The 16,864-nt window shown below is 42.4% G+C and overlaps 1 protein-coding gene across 5 annotated transcripts in view; it reads right to left on the bottom strand.

The window, feature by feature from the left end:
• EPS8 (EGFR pathway substrate 8, signaling adaptor) overlaps positions 1 to 16,864 on the bottom strand; it is a 205,426-nt gene that overhangs the window by 23,059 nt on the left and 165,503 nt on the right. For 3 of the 5 annotated variants that reach the window (XR_011320615.1, XM_069762743.1, XM_069762745.1), the window contains one exon: positions 9,925 to 10,068. Coding sequence is in view for 4 of the 5 variants with exons in the window: in XM_069762743.1 (XP_069618844.1) it covers positions 9,925 to 10,068 (144 nt within the window). In the remaining variant the exon portion in view is untranslated. Of the gene's footprint in view, positions 1 to 5,353; positions 5,378 to 9,924; positions 10,069 to 16,864 lie in introns of all 5 variants that reach the window. The other 2 variants (XM_069762742.1, XM_069762744.1) reach the window with 1 other exon arrangement.

Here is a 16,864-nt window from a genome sequence, read left to right on the forward strand (position 1 = left end):
GTTTGGACACTTTTCTGTATTTTCATGACTATGAAAATTGTACATTCACACTGAAGGCATCAAAACTATGAAATAACACATGTGGAATTATATACCTAACAAAACAAGTGTGAAACAACTGAAAATACGTCTTATATTCTAGGTTCTTCAAAGTAGCCACCTTTTGCTTTGCCCTTGGCATTCTCTTGATGAGCTTCAAGAGGTAGTCACCGGGAATGGTTTTCACTTCACAGGTGTGCCCTGTCAGGTTTAAGAAGTGGGATTTCTTGCTTTATAAATGGGGTTGGGACCATCAGTTGTGTTGAGCAGAAGTCTGGTGGATACACAGCTGATAGTCCTACTGAATAGACTGTTAGAATTTGTATTATGGCAAGAAAAAAGCAGCTAAGTAAAGAAAAACAAATGGCCATCATTACTTTAAGAAATTAAGGTCAGTCAGTCTGAAAAATTGGGAAAACTTTGAAAGTGTCCCCAAGTGCAGTGGCAAAAGCCATCAAGCGCTACAAAGAAACTGGCTCACATGAGGACCGCCCCGGGAAAGGAAGACCAAGAGTCACCTCTGCTTCTGAGGATAAGTTTATCCAAGTCACCAGCCTCAGAAATCGCAGGTTAACAGCAGCTCAGATTAGAGACCAGGTCAATGCCGCACAGAGTTCTAGCAGCAGACACATCTCTACAACAACTGTTAAGAGGAGACTTTGTGCAGCAGGCCTTCATGGTAAATAGCTGCTAGGAAACCACTGCTAAGGACAGGAAACAAGCAGAAGAGACTTGTTTGGGCTAAAGAACACAAGGAATCGACATTAGACCAGTGGAAATCTGGTCTAATCTTGCAGCGGCATGCTATTCCATCCGGTTTGCGTTTAGGTGGACCATCATTTATTTTTCAACGGGTCAATGACCCCAGACACACCTCCAGGCTGTGTAAGGGCTATTTGACCAAGAAGGAGAGTGATGGCTGCTACACCAGATGACCTGGCCTCCACAGTCACCAGACCTGAACCCAATCGAGATGGTTTGGGGTCAGCTGGACCGCAGAGTGAAGGCAAAAGGGCCAACAAGTGCCAAGCATCTCTGGGAACTCCTTCAAGATGGTTGGAAGACCATTCCCGGTGACTACCTCTTGAAGCTCATCAAGAGAATGCCAAGAGTGTGCAAAGTAGTCATCAAAGCAAAAGGTGGCTACTTTGAAGAACCTAGAATATAAGACATATTTTCAGTTGTTTCACACTTTTTTGTTAAGTATATAATTCCACATGTGTTAATTCATAGTTTTGATGCCTTCAGTGTGAATGTACAATTTTCATAGTCCTGAAAATACAAAAAAATCTTTAAATGAGAAGGTGTGTCCAAACTTTAGGTCTGTATTGTATATTTATATACACTACAGTTCCAAAGTTTAGGGTCATCCAGACAATTTTGTGTTTTCCATGAAAATTCATACTTATATTAATCAAATGAGTTGCCAAATGAATTGAAAATGTAGTCCAGACATTGTCAAAGTTCAAAAAAAAGATTTTTATTTAAAATAATAATTTTCTCCTTCAAACTTTACTTTTGTCAAACAATACTCCTTTTGCAGCAATTCCATTGCATTGCAGACCTTTGGCATTCTAGCAGTTAATTTGCGGAGGTCATCTGGAGAAATTTCACCCCATGCTTCCAGAAGCCGCTACCACAAGATGGTTTGGCTTGATGGGCACTTTTTTTGCACCATACGGTCAAGCTGCTCCCACAACAGCTCAATGGGGCTGAGATCTGGTGACTGCGCTGGCCACTCCATTACAGATAGAATACCAGCTGCCGGCTTCTTCCCTAAATAGTTCTTGTATAATTTGGAGGTGGCTTTGTGTCATTGTTCTGTTGTAGGATGAACTTGTCTCCAATCAAGCGCTGTCCACAGGGTATGGCATGGCGTTGCAAAATGGAGCAATAGCCTTCCTTATTCAAAATCCCTTTTACCTTGTACAAATTTCCCACTTTACCAGCACCAAAGCAACCCCAGACCATCACATTACCTCCACCATGCTTGACGGATGGCGTCACACTCTTCCAGCATCTTTTCAGTTCTGCGTCTCACAAATGTTCTTCTGTGTGATCCAAACACCTCAAACTTGGATTCGTCTGTCCATAACACTTTTTTCCAATCTTCCTCAGTCCAATGTCTGTGTTCTTTTGCCCATATTAATCTTTTCCTTTTAATTGTCAGTCTCAGATATGGATTTTTCTCTGCCACTCTGCCCTGAAGGCCAGCATCCCGGAGTCACCTCTTCCCTGTAGATGTTGACACTGGCGTTTTGCGTGCACTATTTAATGAAGCTGCCGGTTGAGGACCTGTGAGGTGTTGATTTCTCACACTACAGACCCTAATGTACTTGTCTTGTTGCTCAGTTGTGCAGCGGGGCCTCCCACTTCTCTTTCTACTCAGGTTAGAGCCTGTTTGTGCTCTCCTCTGAAGGGAGTAGGACACAACGTTGTAGGAAATCTTCAGTTTCTTGGCAATTTATCGCATGGAATAGTCTTCATTTCTAAGAACAAGAATAGACTGTCGAGATTCACATTTAAGTTCTTTTTTTGGCCATTTTTAGAGTTTAAATGAACCAACAAATGTAATGCTTCAGATTCTCACCTAGCTCAAAGGAAGGTCCGGTTTATAGGTTCTCTAATCAGCCAAACTGTATTCAGCTGTGCCAACATACTTGCACAAGGGTTTTCAAGGGTATTCTAACCATCCATTAGCCTTCTTACACAGTTAGCAAACACAAAGTACCACAAGAACACTGGAGTGATGGTTATTGGAAATGGGCCTCTATACACCTATGAAGATATTGCATTACAAACCAGACATTTGCAGCTAGAATAGTCATTTACCACATTAACAATGTATAGTGTATTTCTGAATCATTTAATGTTAGTTTCATTGGAAAATGTGCTTTTCTTTCAAAAATAAGGACAATTCTGACCCTAAACTTAGGAACGGTAGTGTAAGTCACAGAGGAAAGTGAATTGCGGCACCAGTATTAAAACATATAATCCTTTGTTCGGAGGAGTTGAGCCAGATTACAGAGCCTTTATCAGCATAAATATCCAATTTGGAGGTGCTCAGCATATATAATCATGTATATATAAATAATTCAGAAAAAAGTTCCCGGCACTTACCATGGCAGCTTGAATGTTGAATAAAAAGTCCTTTATTTCATGACTTTCATCTTAGTCAGTTGAAGTGTGGTAACGCGAAACGGCCGTCATCCTCTTTCCCCGCACCGCTCTGCATCTTACCATCTAAGATGAAAGTCATGAAATAAAGGACTTTTCATTCAAGCTGCCATGGTAGGAGCCGCATACTTTTTCCTGAATTATTTATAGCTATGTATATACACGCACACACACACGATGGTACGTGCAGTCTGAGTGCTTCCGTATATGGAGCATTGAAGCTATGATTTCATAGAATATAAGGGCTTGTGCACACGCCGAAGGACTCGCATAGTTTTTGAAGCAGGTGACACTCCAGGAACATGCCAGCGATATTTTCCCCGTAGCGTCTTTTGCAGCAGCCTTTTTTCCTTTTAATTCCATGCATAGAAGCTGCCAGAACAAGGATCAGTTACTACTTTTAGCAGCTTCACAAAGCAAAATAAGTAAAAAAGTACAGAACATATGCAGATGAAGTCATTTTAATATTGCTGTGAATATGTTCATTCTTTTTGGCATTTTTTAGTGCTTTTTCAGGCGGTTTCCAAGAATACGCTTAAAAAGACATCAGCCTCCAAATTAATGCTACAAAGAAACAAATCTGAACTGCACCTAATAAAAGAATGGAGCAAATGGGAACAGGTACCAACCACCATGAGTGTATGATCATAGCATACACGCAAATACAGTCAAGGCCCGCAGAGGCAAGTCTAAGGGTTCCTGCAAACGTCCGTGAAACTCAATCTCGAGTGTGGACCACAATGTATGAATTGTCCACGAATCTCATGACAGCCTCATAGGCATATATGTTGCTGTAGAGTTCAGGTCAAGAGAAAGCCAGATAGTCCATGCATTCTGGTCCAGACTTGGACAGAGTTTCAGGGACATCTACTGATGATGCCGCTTGTTACATCCAGAGTATCTACTGACATCACCTCTCGCACCCAGAACATCTAGTTATTATGTTCCTTGTCACATCCAGATGTTCTGAGAGTGACAGGCGACATCCTGAGTAGATGTTCTGGGTGCGACAGGCGACGTCCTGAGTAGATGCTCTGGGTGCGACAAGTGACATCCTCATTAGATGTTCTGCGTGCAACAAGTGACATCCTCAGTAGATGATCCGGATGTGACAAGTAACATAGTCAGTAGTTGTTCTGGATGTATAAAGTGACGTAGTTAGTAGATGTTCTACTGATGTTACTTGTCACATCCAGTACATCTACTGATGATGCTGCTTGTCACACCCAGAACATCTAATGAGGATGTCACTTTTTGCACCCAGAACATCTACTCAGGATGTCACTTGTCGCATCCAGAACATTTACTTCTGGGTGTGACAAGTGACATCCTCAGTTGATGTTCCGAGTGTGACAAGTGACATCCTTAGTAGATGTTCTAGGTGTGACAAGTGACCTTCTTAGTAGATGTTCGGATTTGATAAGTCACGTCCTCAGTAGATGTTCTGGGTGTCATGACTTGTCAGTTATCCAGGGACCAGGGGGTCATTTCCTCTCTCTAATGCTAGGGGCGTCCTAGCTTGCCCTGTTCCCCGGATTACTTCTGATGGTGAAGATGCCGGGGCCATGCACCTTGCATTAGCTCCTGAATCTGCTCTCAGTCAGTACCCCTCCCCACCCAGGGAAAAGGGGAGTAGTAGTGTAATGTAGTACACCAACCAGACTAACAAGATAATACGAACAGGGGTATCTAATCAGTGCAGGAGTAGGAGAAATCAGATGCTGTGGTCTTCTGGCTCCTCTCTTGTTGCGATAAACCCGTGACACTGGATGTGACAAGTGACGTCTTCAGTAGATGTTCTAGATTTGACAAGTGATGTCCTCAGTAAATGTTCTGTATGCGAGAAGTGAGGTCTTGCTCATTCACTGATATGCAAGACCTCCTGCTGAAATCTACAATGTGCACATCTTCAGAACCTATTCCTCTACTGGGTATAAGTAAACCCACTGGAAACCAGAATGTGGCCCTCGGTTGCTGAAAGTTGCATCAGTCACATATTAGATAGATAAACTTCCTGTAAGAGCATATGCTTATTAAAAATCATCTATTTGTAAGAGGAGTTTTGTCCATATAGTATTAGGTCATTATGTGGACTCAGAGGTGGACACACAGAAGAAGAAAGCACACGACCTGTTACCTCTGTCAGTTCTCCCAGTAATTGCTGCCAGTAAAAAGAGAATCTGCAGTTATACAGGGTATACAATCAGAGTCACACAGTACGGAGCAGAAACAAGGCAGGGACACAAGGCAGAGCGCCTGAACGGAAGAAGGTATCAACCACTGAGGACTCTCAATTCTGAACGGAAGAAGGGAACCTACTCTAGTCCAAGCCTTGGAGCCAATTAAACAAGCAGACAGACCCCCTTGACCAGGGGGATAAAGTTTTCTCTCTTCCACAAGTTTTTAGTAAAACTCTTGCCATAACACTCTTACAAAGCTCAGACACTTGTGACCTGGCAGAAGACATGGGGATAGAGGAGTTGAGTCCTGAAGCTTTACATTGACCGAATCACAAAGTAGGGCTGGGTACTGCCAATGAGAAGTGTGGTTTTAAAAAAGGGCAAGCAAAAAGATACAGGCCTCACATGGTTTTTAGGATGTTAGGGTTCATAACTCTACAGCTTTACAGCACTTACAGGTACATGACTAGTGCCTTACATAGGACTTCTTGGGAACAATCTCAAAGATGTTCCTCTCCCTACAGACTTTCCTAACAAGTGAAGAATGGGCTTATTCCCACCAAGTGAGCTCTGACCAATCCTCTCACTAATCTGGGCAGCATCCAGGAACGACTTGTGGTCTTTCCTGATGAAGAAGGCTTTTGGACTTTGAAACGCGTAGAATGAACCACACTCCATTTGACAATCTGGGATATACGTCTCATCATTGATCAGCAAGCGTGGAAATCATCCCAAAACCTCTTCTTTCTTTCCTAGATATCATTTGGTCATTTAATGACTCGTAGATGTGCGGCAGCTGATATGCTTCATTATATGCTTTATAGATACTCATAAAAGGGGAGTGTAATTTTGATTTTATCGCTTGCCATACTCCTTGGATAAGACCCTATGTTGCGCTGATCTCTCCTACAGCTCTTCGACTATTCTGGGCAGCACACATTCTCCCATTTGAAGACTTTTCACTATTGGTGAGCAGAAAACCATTTGAAGGTCCTGATATTAAGGAACATTTGGGGAACTTCAATGTCTCACATCACATCTACTTAAATTCTACAGAAATTAGAAGTTTAGGTCAAGAAATCAGAAGAAAAATCAATTCTCTAAAGTGCATGCAAAGCATTGTAGCCTGGGCCAGTGATCCACACAACACCGCAAGCCTACCTTGAAGATCTCAAATTCCTTCTTTGGCATCAAAAGCTATTAACAGAAGATAATCAAAAACTTATGATATTCAGAAACTGTATGGTATAACAAAGTCACTTCTAAATCCGATGTAACAAGCAGGATACAGGTAGCAAAACCCAGAGGTTACAGCACCAATGACTGAAATACCCAGGTAGATGACACAGACTCATCACTATAGCACGGGTGACCAAACCGATGTATAACAGCCCACATAACGAGAGAGAGGAGCTGTGACCAAAGTCAGACTATGGGATCACCAGTGAGGCCATATTAAGTTACTAAGACTTCTTCGTCAAGAGCGCTTGGAGAAGAGAAATACATTGGTTGTGAGCATAAACAATTCTGTTTATTCCCCTGTGAGCAGTTTTCTTATACCATTCACAGACAAATGAAGATGTTCCCACTGGAAGTTCCCTCAGCCGTCACTTTGCAGAAATTAGTTATGACTGTTTTTAGCCATTATGCCTTTCCAGTATACCACTCATAACACAGGTTCTCCGAACATTGCATATCACATAAGAAAATATTAGACCAAACATGAAACCTTTAAAGATCTAAAACCTAATATTAGACTAGTAAACACTCAACAGAATATAGAAGGAGCAAAACATTAATCCTTCTTTATCAAAACAGTGATCTACTATACACAGAAAGCAGCTACAAGATCAATCATCTACTGTACATAGTCACTAGATAAAAGATCAAACATCTACCAGTCAACACTAGAGAACTGTAAAGTTCAGGGTTCATACAGACAGTAGTGTCTGCTGCAAAACTGCAAACACAGACTTCTCCCAGAAGTCCGTTTTAGTCTTCGGAGATCCTGGAGGTGAGAGAGAGCCCTTTGGCAGCCCCTAGCACTTACTACCACCAATTCACAGCAAAGTTTGCGTCCTCATTGGCTTCTATGGGGGTTTTGGTTCTGGTACAAGTTCGTGTAGAGTTCTGGTCAGGGCTGTGGAGTCGGAGTCAAAGTCATGGAGTCGGAGTCCATTTTGGTGGAGTCGGGGTCATGAAAATTGAAGAGCCGGAGTCGGAGGTTTGGCTTACAGACTCCACAGCCCTGGCAGGGCTGTGGAGTCGGAGTCGTGGAGTCTGAATCCATTTTGGTGGAGTCGGAGTCATGGAAATTGAAGAGTCGGAGGTTTGGCTTGCCAACTCCACAGCCCTGGTTCTGACACCCAAACCGAACTTTCAACTAAAGTTTGTCGAACACAACAAACCAGAACATCCACGGTTACGCTCATTCCTTGTCACCACCTATAAAAATCAGTGATCAACTACAAACAGTAACCACTTACAAAATTAATAATCTACTATAGACAGTCACCACCTACAAGATCAGTGATCTACTAGTCACGCCTAACAAAATCAGGGATCTACTATAGAGTCACCACACAGTCATTACCTATTAGATCTATAATCTACTAGTCATCAGCTACAAAATCAGTGATCTAGTATACAAGATCAACGATCTACTAGTCACCACCTATAAAAATCATTAATCTATTATAGATAGTCACCACTCATAAAATTAAAGACCTTCTTTACATGATCACTACAAACAGGATCAGTGATCTGCTATTAAGTCATCACCAACCAGATATCAATGTTCTACCTTACAAATTTATATACATTGTATACTTACACGTGGTCAAAAGTTTTGTACCTTCTGGTTAAGTAAGAAAAAAGTAATGCTCAGTGTAAATTTACTGAATATCAACTAACGAGAATCATATTGCTTGTGAATTGTGGAAACAAACTAATGACCCAACCTGGACAGAAATGATGGTTCTCTAACTTAATATTCTGCTGCACAATCATTTTGAGGCAATCATTGAAAAACACACACACAAAAAAAGATTTCTGTTGCGCTCAGTGAGACTTGTGCCCGGTCCACAGATATTTTGTCCCTTGAGCAGACATCTCCTTGTGTCTCAGGTGTGGATGGTCTTCTCCAGACTGCAAGTCTCGTTTCCATCCACAGATGTTCTGTAGGATGGTGATCAGGGCCATAGAAGCCTTTTCAGAAGAGCACAATGCTTTGCTCTCAGCCATTCTTGGATGTTTTAGCTGTGATTTGGGCCATTATCCTGTTTTAGGAGCCATGGCCAGCGGCTCAGACCAAGATTTCTGGCCCTGGGCAGCACATTTGGCTCCAGGAAGCCTTAGAAGTTTTGAAATGTCATTGCATCCTGCAGTCTAAGGGTAACGTTTCTCCATGTGGAGAGTGACAAGCCAAGCCAAGCCTGGCATGTCAGAGAGATAGGTGGTGCTGGAGATCTAGTCCTTTTCCTCTTTGAAGAGGATTTGCATATTGTATCTTGCACAAATCCAAGTCCCCCCTTTGCCAGATGCAGCAGAGCAGTTCCAGAACATCCCCAAGCAACTCCATGCATCACAGGAGGTACAATGTTCTTTGCTTCATCTTTACGTCTGTGAACATAGAGCTGATATGATGCAAAGATGCTTGATTTTTGTCTACTCCGTCCATAGGACATTCTTCAGGAGATTTGTGGCTCATCACTATGCATTATGGCAAATTCCAGTCTACTTTTCTACAATTTGCTTTCAGCGGTTTCCTGCTCGATCATTTTCCATGCACCCTTAGCACAGGATGGTGCAACATGACACTGATGAACCTTGACCTCGGAGTTCACCTCTAATCTCTTTTCTGTGCTCTCTGGCGTCCATTTGTATTGTCTGTCTCTTCAATTATTCAACAGTTTTCCTCTTGCAGCCACTTCCAGGGAGGTCTTCTACAGTCTTGTAGACCTTACACTGAATATGAGCAGCTGTAGTCACAGGAACATCGGCTGTCTGGAGAAGTCGTATAGCCTTTACCCTTAACTTTGTCTATAATTTCCTTTCTAACCTCCTGAGACAACTTTCTCCTCCGCTTTCTCTGCTCTATGTTCAGTGTGGTCCACATGTTGATAACAAACAGCACAGTGACTACTTTTTACCCTGTAAATAGGTGACTAATTACAAGTTTGTAGAAACCTGTGATGCTACAGGACGTACCTTAGTATCCTTTTTTTTTTTTTTATCTGGGACAGTTATTCTTTATGTATTTTATAATTTTTCTATAGGAGCACACCTCACAAGCAATTTTTGATTCTTATTAATTGAAGTTTAGTAACTATAAATTGAAAATTCCTTTGTTCCGTTACCATTGTGGGGTTTTCTTACTTTAGCAGAAGGGTACGAACAAATTGACCACATGTATATGTATTACTGAAGGAATAAAATGACTTTCTGTGCAAAGAAAATTCCACAATACTAAGGTACAAATATTCCGTACAGAGTAATAGTGAAATACTCTGTGTTGTGGTGGAGGTACCTGGATCGTGTGGCTGTAGACCGGCTCTGAACGCTCCAATGAGGTCTCCTCAGGTTTCATTACTCCCAGGATGTTGTTTGGCACAAATCCAGACGATCCGCTGGAGTTCCTAACCTTCCACCATTGCTTCTTGTCATCAATGACCTGAAATGTAGAGAGAAGCAGATGGAGCCACACTGCATCTGAGAAGAAACATGTCCTTAAAGCCATTGATGCAGAGAAAAAGAATCACAGAGTGCACTAGTTTCTATTGGAAATCGAATGAGACTGACCCACAGTCTCCAAATAGGCGAAAAAACAAACGGATTCCATATGTAGAACATCCGATTATTACGGGAAATTGCAAATCAGTAACATAAAACTGTAAGTTGTCTTGTAATTTATTAATAACTGCTGCAGTTAAAAACAAAAAAAACAAAAACAAGAAAAAACAACAGATTTCATGCGAATTCTTGGGCTGAAAGTCCGAGGTTTCTTTAGGCCAGGTTCACACAAGCGTATAACAGTCAGAGTCACTGGTTCCTCTGATCCCTGCCATTTATCTATTGGTAGAACTTATGGAAAGTTTACAAACCAGCAGAGATGAGCGGATCGACTGAAATTCAATTCTGCCAAACTCTCCCCCAGAATTCAATCCACGTAAATCTCAATTAACAGGCTTCTAATTGTCTGACAGACATGGAGAACACAGAATTCTCCTGAATACGCTTTGTAATGTAAATGCAGCATTTTTAATGTCCAAATGACGTCATCCCATCTGGTGGGGAAAACGGACGGCACCAGGTGTAACCAACAGCATGATCAACGGCACTCTGCAGAAATAGACTATTTAGGGTCAGGAACTGCTGCGAGTTGTACCCTGCGTACTTGTGCAGCATCAAACCCGCAGCGGCCAGATGCTACAGCATGGTGGATGGGATTTCTACTAACGCCTACGGAGACGGACATGCGACGTGTCTCTCCAGACCGCAGCATGTCAGTTTTTCTTGCACAGAGGAGAGTCTCCACAAGAGAAATTTCAACAATAGAATGTATGGAACACTGTGAATCCGCACGGTTCAGTGAACACTGAGGATTTACCTGTGTTCAATAGAAGGCAGCACTTCGGATACAGCAAAGCACTGCTAGCTCCGTGGGAAGTCAGCCTGATCTTTTTTCTTGTATAAACGGTCTAAAATGTATCTCTTATGGGGAGGCATTTGTATGGATTATTGTTCTTTATAGATGGGTGGTGTAAATTGAAGGAGCCAAAGCATTTTCACATAGTTGGATGCAATAGTTATCTCTGTTTTGGGAGTATAAAGAATTTGGCACTGTGCTAAATAAAGAAGCAATAGCTTTTCCATAAACCATCCAAAAATTATCCCTTTAATTAGGGAGACAAAACAGGTGCGTGGCCTTGAATGTAAAGAATGAATGAGCTTTCAAACTAGAAGTGAAAAAAACCCAAATCTTTTGGGTGTTCACAACTACTTTGTCCAATCATTGTATGATTGACAATTACAAAGGCTTATCAAGTCATCCAAAAATTATTGCGGTTTTTCTACAGACAAAACAGTTGCACGGTTTTGAATGTGAAGATCTGGCATCTTAACTAGTTGAAAATGTTCCCTTTTCAGGGTCTATAACTGCTTTACTAATCACAAAATGATTACGCAACTAAGGAGGTTTTTTTTGGGGGTGGAAATTCCAAAATGTATCCCTTTCTCTTTAGAGACAAAATAATGTATTGAAATGAAGAAGTTGTGGCTTGTTGTCGCCACCAAACCTTTTAAAAACTTAGCTCTAAGGCTACTTTCACACTAGTGTCGGATTCGGCCCGTCGCAGTGCGTCGGGCCGAGGTTACCGACGCTAGCGTTGTTTGCGCCGCACAACGGGTGCAGCGGATGCAGATTTTCATCGCATCCGCTGCCCCATTGTGAGGTGCGGGGAGGTGGGGGAGATGTTCCGGCCGCGCATGCGCGGTCAGAAAAAGCAGTCTGTCGGCAGCAAAAAAATGTTACATGTACCGTTTTTTGCTCCCGGCGGTCCGCCACAACACGGCACAACCGTCGCACGACGGTTGCGACGTGTGGCAATGCGTCGCTAATGTTAATCTATGGGGCAAAAACGCATCCTGCAAACAACTGTGCAGGATGCGTTTTTTCCCATAAACGACGTATTGCAAAAAAAACGCCAGTGTGAAAGTAGCCTAATTTGAGAGCTGATTCTTGAGGGGAAAACATGAGCATAGGTTTCCCAGCACCAGTAATACAGTTAGGCACTATAAAACACAGTGGATAGCATGAGAAGATAGCTAGGATGAGCAGGCAAGGAGATGCTTAGCAGGTTAGGGTCAGCAACGGCAGCAATACAGCCTCGCACCATGATGCACAGTGAGCAGCCAGGTGGTGTGTGCCTATCCTGGCTGTGCAGTGACTGCACCAGGGCCAGCATGGTAAAAAGAGGTAAGTTGGGCAGGCAAGGACATGCCAGCAACAGTAGCAGCAGTACTACAGTATATAGTCAAGGCCAAAAGTGTTGGCACCCTTGAAATTGTTTCAGAAAATTAAGTATTTCTCCCAGAAAATTACTTCATTGACATGTGTTTTGTCAGACACCCATTTCCTTTGCGTGCATTGGAGCAAGACACACACACAAAAAAAAGAGGAAAAACAGGATTAATTGTACATAACTTCACACAAAACCTCAAAAATAGTCTGGACAAAATTGTCGGCACCCTCAGCTTAAAATTTGGTCAACCCCTTTGGAATAAATAACTGCAATCATTTGCTTCCTATAACCATCCACAACCTTCAAACACCTCTCATCTGGAATTTTGGACGACTTCTTCTGCAAACTGCTTCAGGTCACTCATACTTTAAGGCGCCTTCTACCAAGAGCAATTTTAAGATCTTTCCACAGGTGTTCAATGGGATTTAGATCCAGAATAATTGCTGCCACTTCAGAACTAGTGCTTTGTTTCCATCCATTTCTGGGGGCTTCTTAAAGTATGTTTGGGATCATTGTCATGCTTGAAGACCCATGATGTACGACGCAAACCCAGTTTGTTTTTTTTACACTAGGCACTGCATTGCCACCCAAAATCCTTTAGTAATCTTCAGATTTCATGATGTCTTGCACACAGTCAAAACACCCAATGTCAGAGGCAGCGATAAAACTCCAAAACATCTTTGAACCTCCACCATATCTGACTATAGGTACTGTGTTCTTTTCTTTGCAGGCCTCATTCCATTTTCAGTAAACAGTAGAATGATGTGCTTTACCAAAAAGCTGTATCTTGGTCTCATCTGTCCACAAGACGCTTTCCAAGAAGGATTTTGGCTTACTCACTTATATTTTGGCAAACTGCAGTTTAGCTTTTTTATGTTTCTGTGTCAGCAGTGGGGTCCTCCAGGGTCTTCTGCCATAGCGTTTCATTTCATTCACATGTGGACTAATAGTTACTGCTGACACGGATGCCCCATGAGCCTGCAGGACAGCTTGAATTTCCATGGACCTTGATTGGGGCTTCTTATCCGCCATCTGGACTATCCTGCGTTGCAACCTTTCAATTTTTCTCTGCCGTCCATGTCCAGGGAGATTAGCTACAGTGACATGGATTATAAACTTCTTGATTATGTTGTGCAACGTGGACAAATGAACATCAAGATCTCTGGAGATGAACTTGTAACCTGGGGATTGTTAATATTTTTCATGAATTTTGGTTCTCAAGTCCTCTTTCTGTTCTCCATGCTTAGTGTGGCACACACAGACACACAATGCGAAGATTGAGCCAACCTTTCCCCTTTTATCTGGTTTTCAGATGTGATTTTCATACTACCTACACCTGTTACTTGCCATAGGTGATTGTAACGAGCATCACACAGTTACAACAAAGTTGTTTACCCACAATTTGGAAAGGTATCAACAATTTTGTCTGGCCCACTTTTGGGGTTATGTGAGAAATTATGTCCAATTTGCTTTTTTTCTCTGTTTTTTGTGTTGCTCCAATACATACAAAGGAAATAAACCTGTGTAACAAAGCACGTGTAATTGTGATAATGTTCTGGGGGAAATACTCCATGTTCTGGAACAATTTCAAAGGTGAGGTGGAGACACGGGGGTCAGTGGGTGCTCTCGTCCGGTGGCCCGGCTGTCTTTAGTAAGACTGCATGGACCAGGGATCATAACACTGAACTCCCGCTCTCTCCCAGTGGACAGAACACTACTCAGACAACACAGGGTGAGGATAAAGCAGTGCGGCAATACTTTATTGAACCACAACACATAATAGCATACAGAACAGTCCCAGCAAATACTCAAGATGGTGCAAATTATAAGTTCTCACCCTAACGCTGACTTGCCGGGATTAGAGCCAATTCCAGCGTCGCATACCCCTACTAGTAGCTCCCCACTTTTGGCGGGCCCCCAGCGAGGAGGTAACAACAAGTTAGGAAGATAACTGAGAGCAGTGAGGTATGTGGCCAGGTGAACCGATTGTCCCAGCCTGGATTCTTTAAGACATCACTGAGTTTTCAGTGATGGTCAATGAAGCTGTCCTGTGTTCTTCCAGCCGGGTCCGTAGTACCCTAACCTGAAATCCTGAAGAGTCACACCGACTAGAAGAAAAAGTCTCTTTATAGTGGCATGTAACCGATTTTTAGATTTAACAAGTGTCCTTCAGTCCACCATCACAGATAAGAGGAAGAATGGGGATGAGATCGAGTAGCATTACATGAATATTTAAACTATTTGAATAGTTTTTCCCTCTACGCTTTCAAAGTCAACAAACTGGCTCCATAACACAATGCATAATTAGCATATCAGCAAATATTGTTGTCATGTTTTACAAAGATAACAGAAGACAAACTGTAGGATACAACAAAAGGGGCCAATATTCGTCTAACAAGAAGAGTCAACAGTGTATAATTCTGAGGCTACACAATTTACGTCTGGCATAATTAAGAAAAAAAATGATGAGGTGCCAACACTTTCGGCCATGACTGTATATGACATGATGGACAGGCAGTAGATGCCCAGCAGAATGTAGTCCATTGGCACTGGGGCAACAGAGCCATGTAGACAGTAAACAGACAGGCAGATGGTATGGTTGATCTAATCATTGTATAGACCATCAATGCATGAAAGTCTGCCCTGATCCACTCCTGATTCATTTTGACAAATGTTATATGCTAGTAACAGATACCCACTCTGCTTTGGTGAGTCAAATCCACCAAATACCCTTCCTGACTGGACACAACAGTGGTCTCACAGTAATCTGGGCCATTTCTTCCCACTGGACCAATTTGTTGACTCAGAACTCCATGGGATTGGGGCTCAGGGAATCTGAGAAAGGACACAGTCTGGGTACGGCTGAACCTGGCTGTATAGCTGGTGTGCTTGTTTGCTGATGTGCACCATAACAATATATTTATTTCTGTGGCGCCAACACCTTCCACAGCCCTGTACAACTGACTGGATGAATCAGGGAAATGCTGTAGATATAGTATATCTTGACTTCAGCAAAGCATTGAAAAAATGACTAAGTATGGAATGGACAGGGCAACCGTTAGGTGGATTCATAACTGGCTTAGTGATCGGACCCAAAGAGTCGTCGTAAATGGCTGCACATAAAGTTGGAAGAATGTCTCAAGTGGGATACCACAAGGTTCTGTCCTGGACCCTGAAATGTTCAACATCTTTATCAATGATTTAGATGAAGATTTTGAGGGTAAACTGATTAAATTTGCTGATGACACAAAGCTAGGAGGGATAGCTAATACTAGAGAAGAGAGAAAGAGGATTCAAAAAGATATACATAAACTGGAGCAGTGGGCAGCAACTAACAGAATGATTTTTAACAGGGAAAAATGCAAAGTACATCTGGGGACTAAAAATGAAAAAGCATATACAGAATGGGAGGAAGAGGGCTAAGCAACAGCACATGTGAAAAAGACTTGGGTATACATCAGAGACAGTTTTGGTCAACAACCTCCAGAGCCCTTCCTCCAGACTTCCCAGCCCTCCACCTCCAAAACCAACTTCTCCACCATTACAGAAGATCGACTCTCCACTCTACTCTCAAGATCACATCTCACCACCTGTGCACTTACATAGTTATTAAGTTTGAAGGAAGACTTTAAGTCTATCTAGTTCAACCCATAGCCTAACCTAACATGCCCTAACATGTTGCTCCAGAGGAAGGCAAAAAAAACCATGTGGCAAAGAGTAAGCTCCACATTGGGGAAAAAAATTCCTTCCTGACTCCACATACGGCAATCAGACTAGTTCCCTGGATCAACGCCCTATCAAGGAATCTAGTGTATATACCCTGTAACATTATACTTTTCCAGAAATGTATCCAGTCCCCTCTTAAATTTAAGTAACGAATCACTCATTACAACATCATACGGCAGAGAGTTCTGTTATGTTTGCTAATGACAGGTGTTATGAAGGCAATCCAGAAACACAGTGTGCTTAGCGATCAGAGCGCACACAGTGATCTGACAAATACCCAAAAATACAAGAACGAGCTCTGAGACGTGGAAACTCTGTAGACTGCACACCTGATCCTATCCTAAACACAACTAAAAGCGGCTGTGGATTGCGCCTAACAACTACCTAGGCAACTCGGCACAGCCTAAGAAACTAGCTAGCCTGAAGATAGAAAAATAGGCCTGACTTGCCCCAGAGAAATTCCCCAAAGGAAAAGGCAGCCCCCCACATATAATGACTGTGAGTAAGATGAAAAGACAAAACGTAGGGATGAAATAGATTCAGCAAAGTGGGGCCCGATATTCTAGGACAGAGCGAGGACAGTAAAGCGAACTTTGCAGTCTACAAAAAACCCTAAAGCAAAACCACGCAAAGGGGGCAAAAAAAACCACCGTACCGAACTAACGGCACGGCGGTACACCCTTTGCGTCTCAGAGCTTCCAGCAAAACAAAAGACAAGCT

This window comes from Ranitomeya imitator, chromosome 4 (genome assembly GCF_032444005.1).
Source record: "Ranitomeya imitator isolate aRanImi1 chromosome 4, aRanImi1.pri, whole genome shotgun sequence".
In the NCBI taxonomy this organism is placed as follows: domain Eukaryota; kingdom Metazoa; phylum Chordata; class Amphibia; order Anura; family Dendrobatidae; genus Ranitomeya; species Ranitomeya imitator.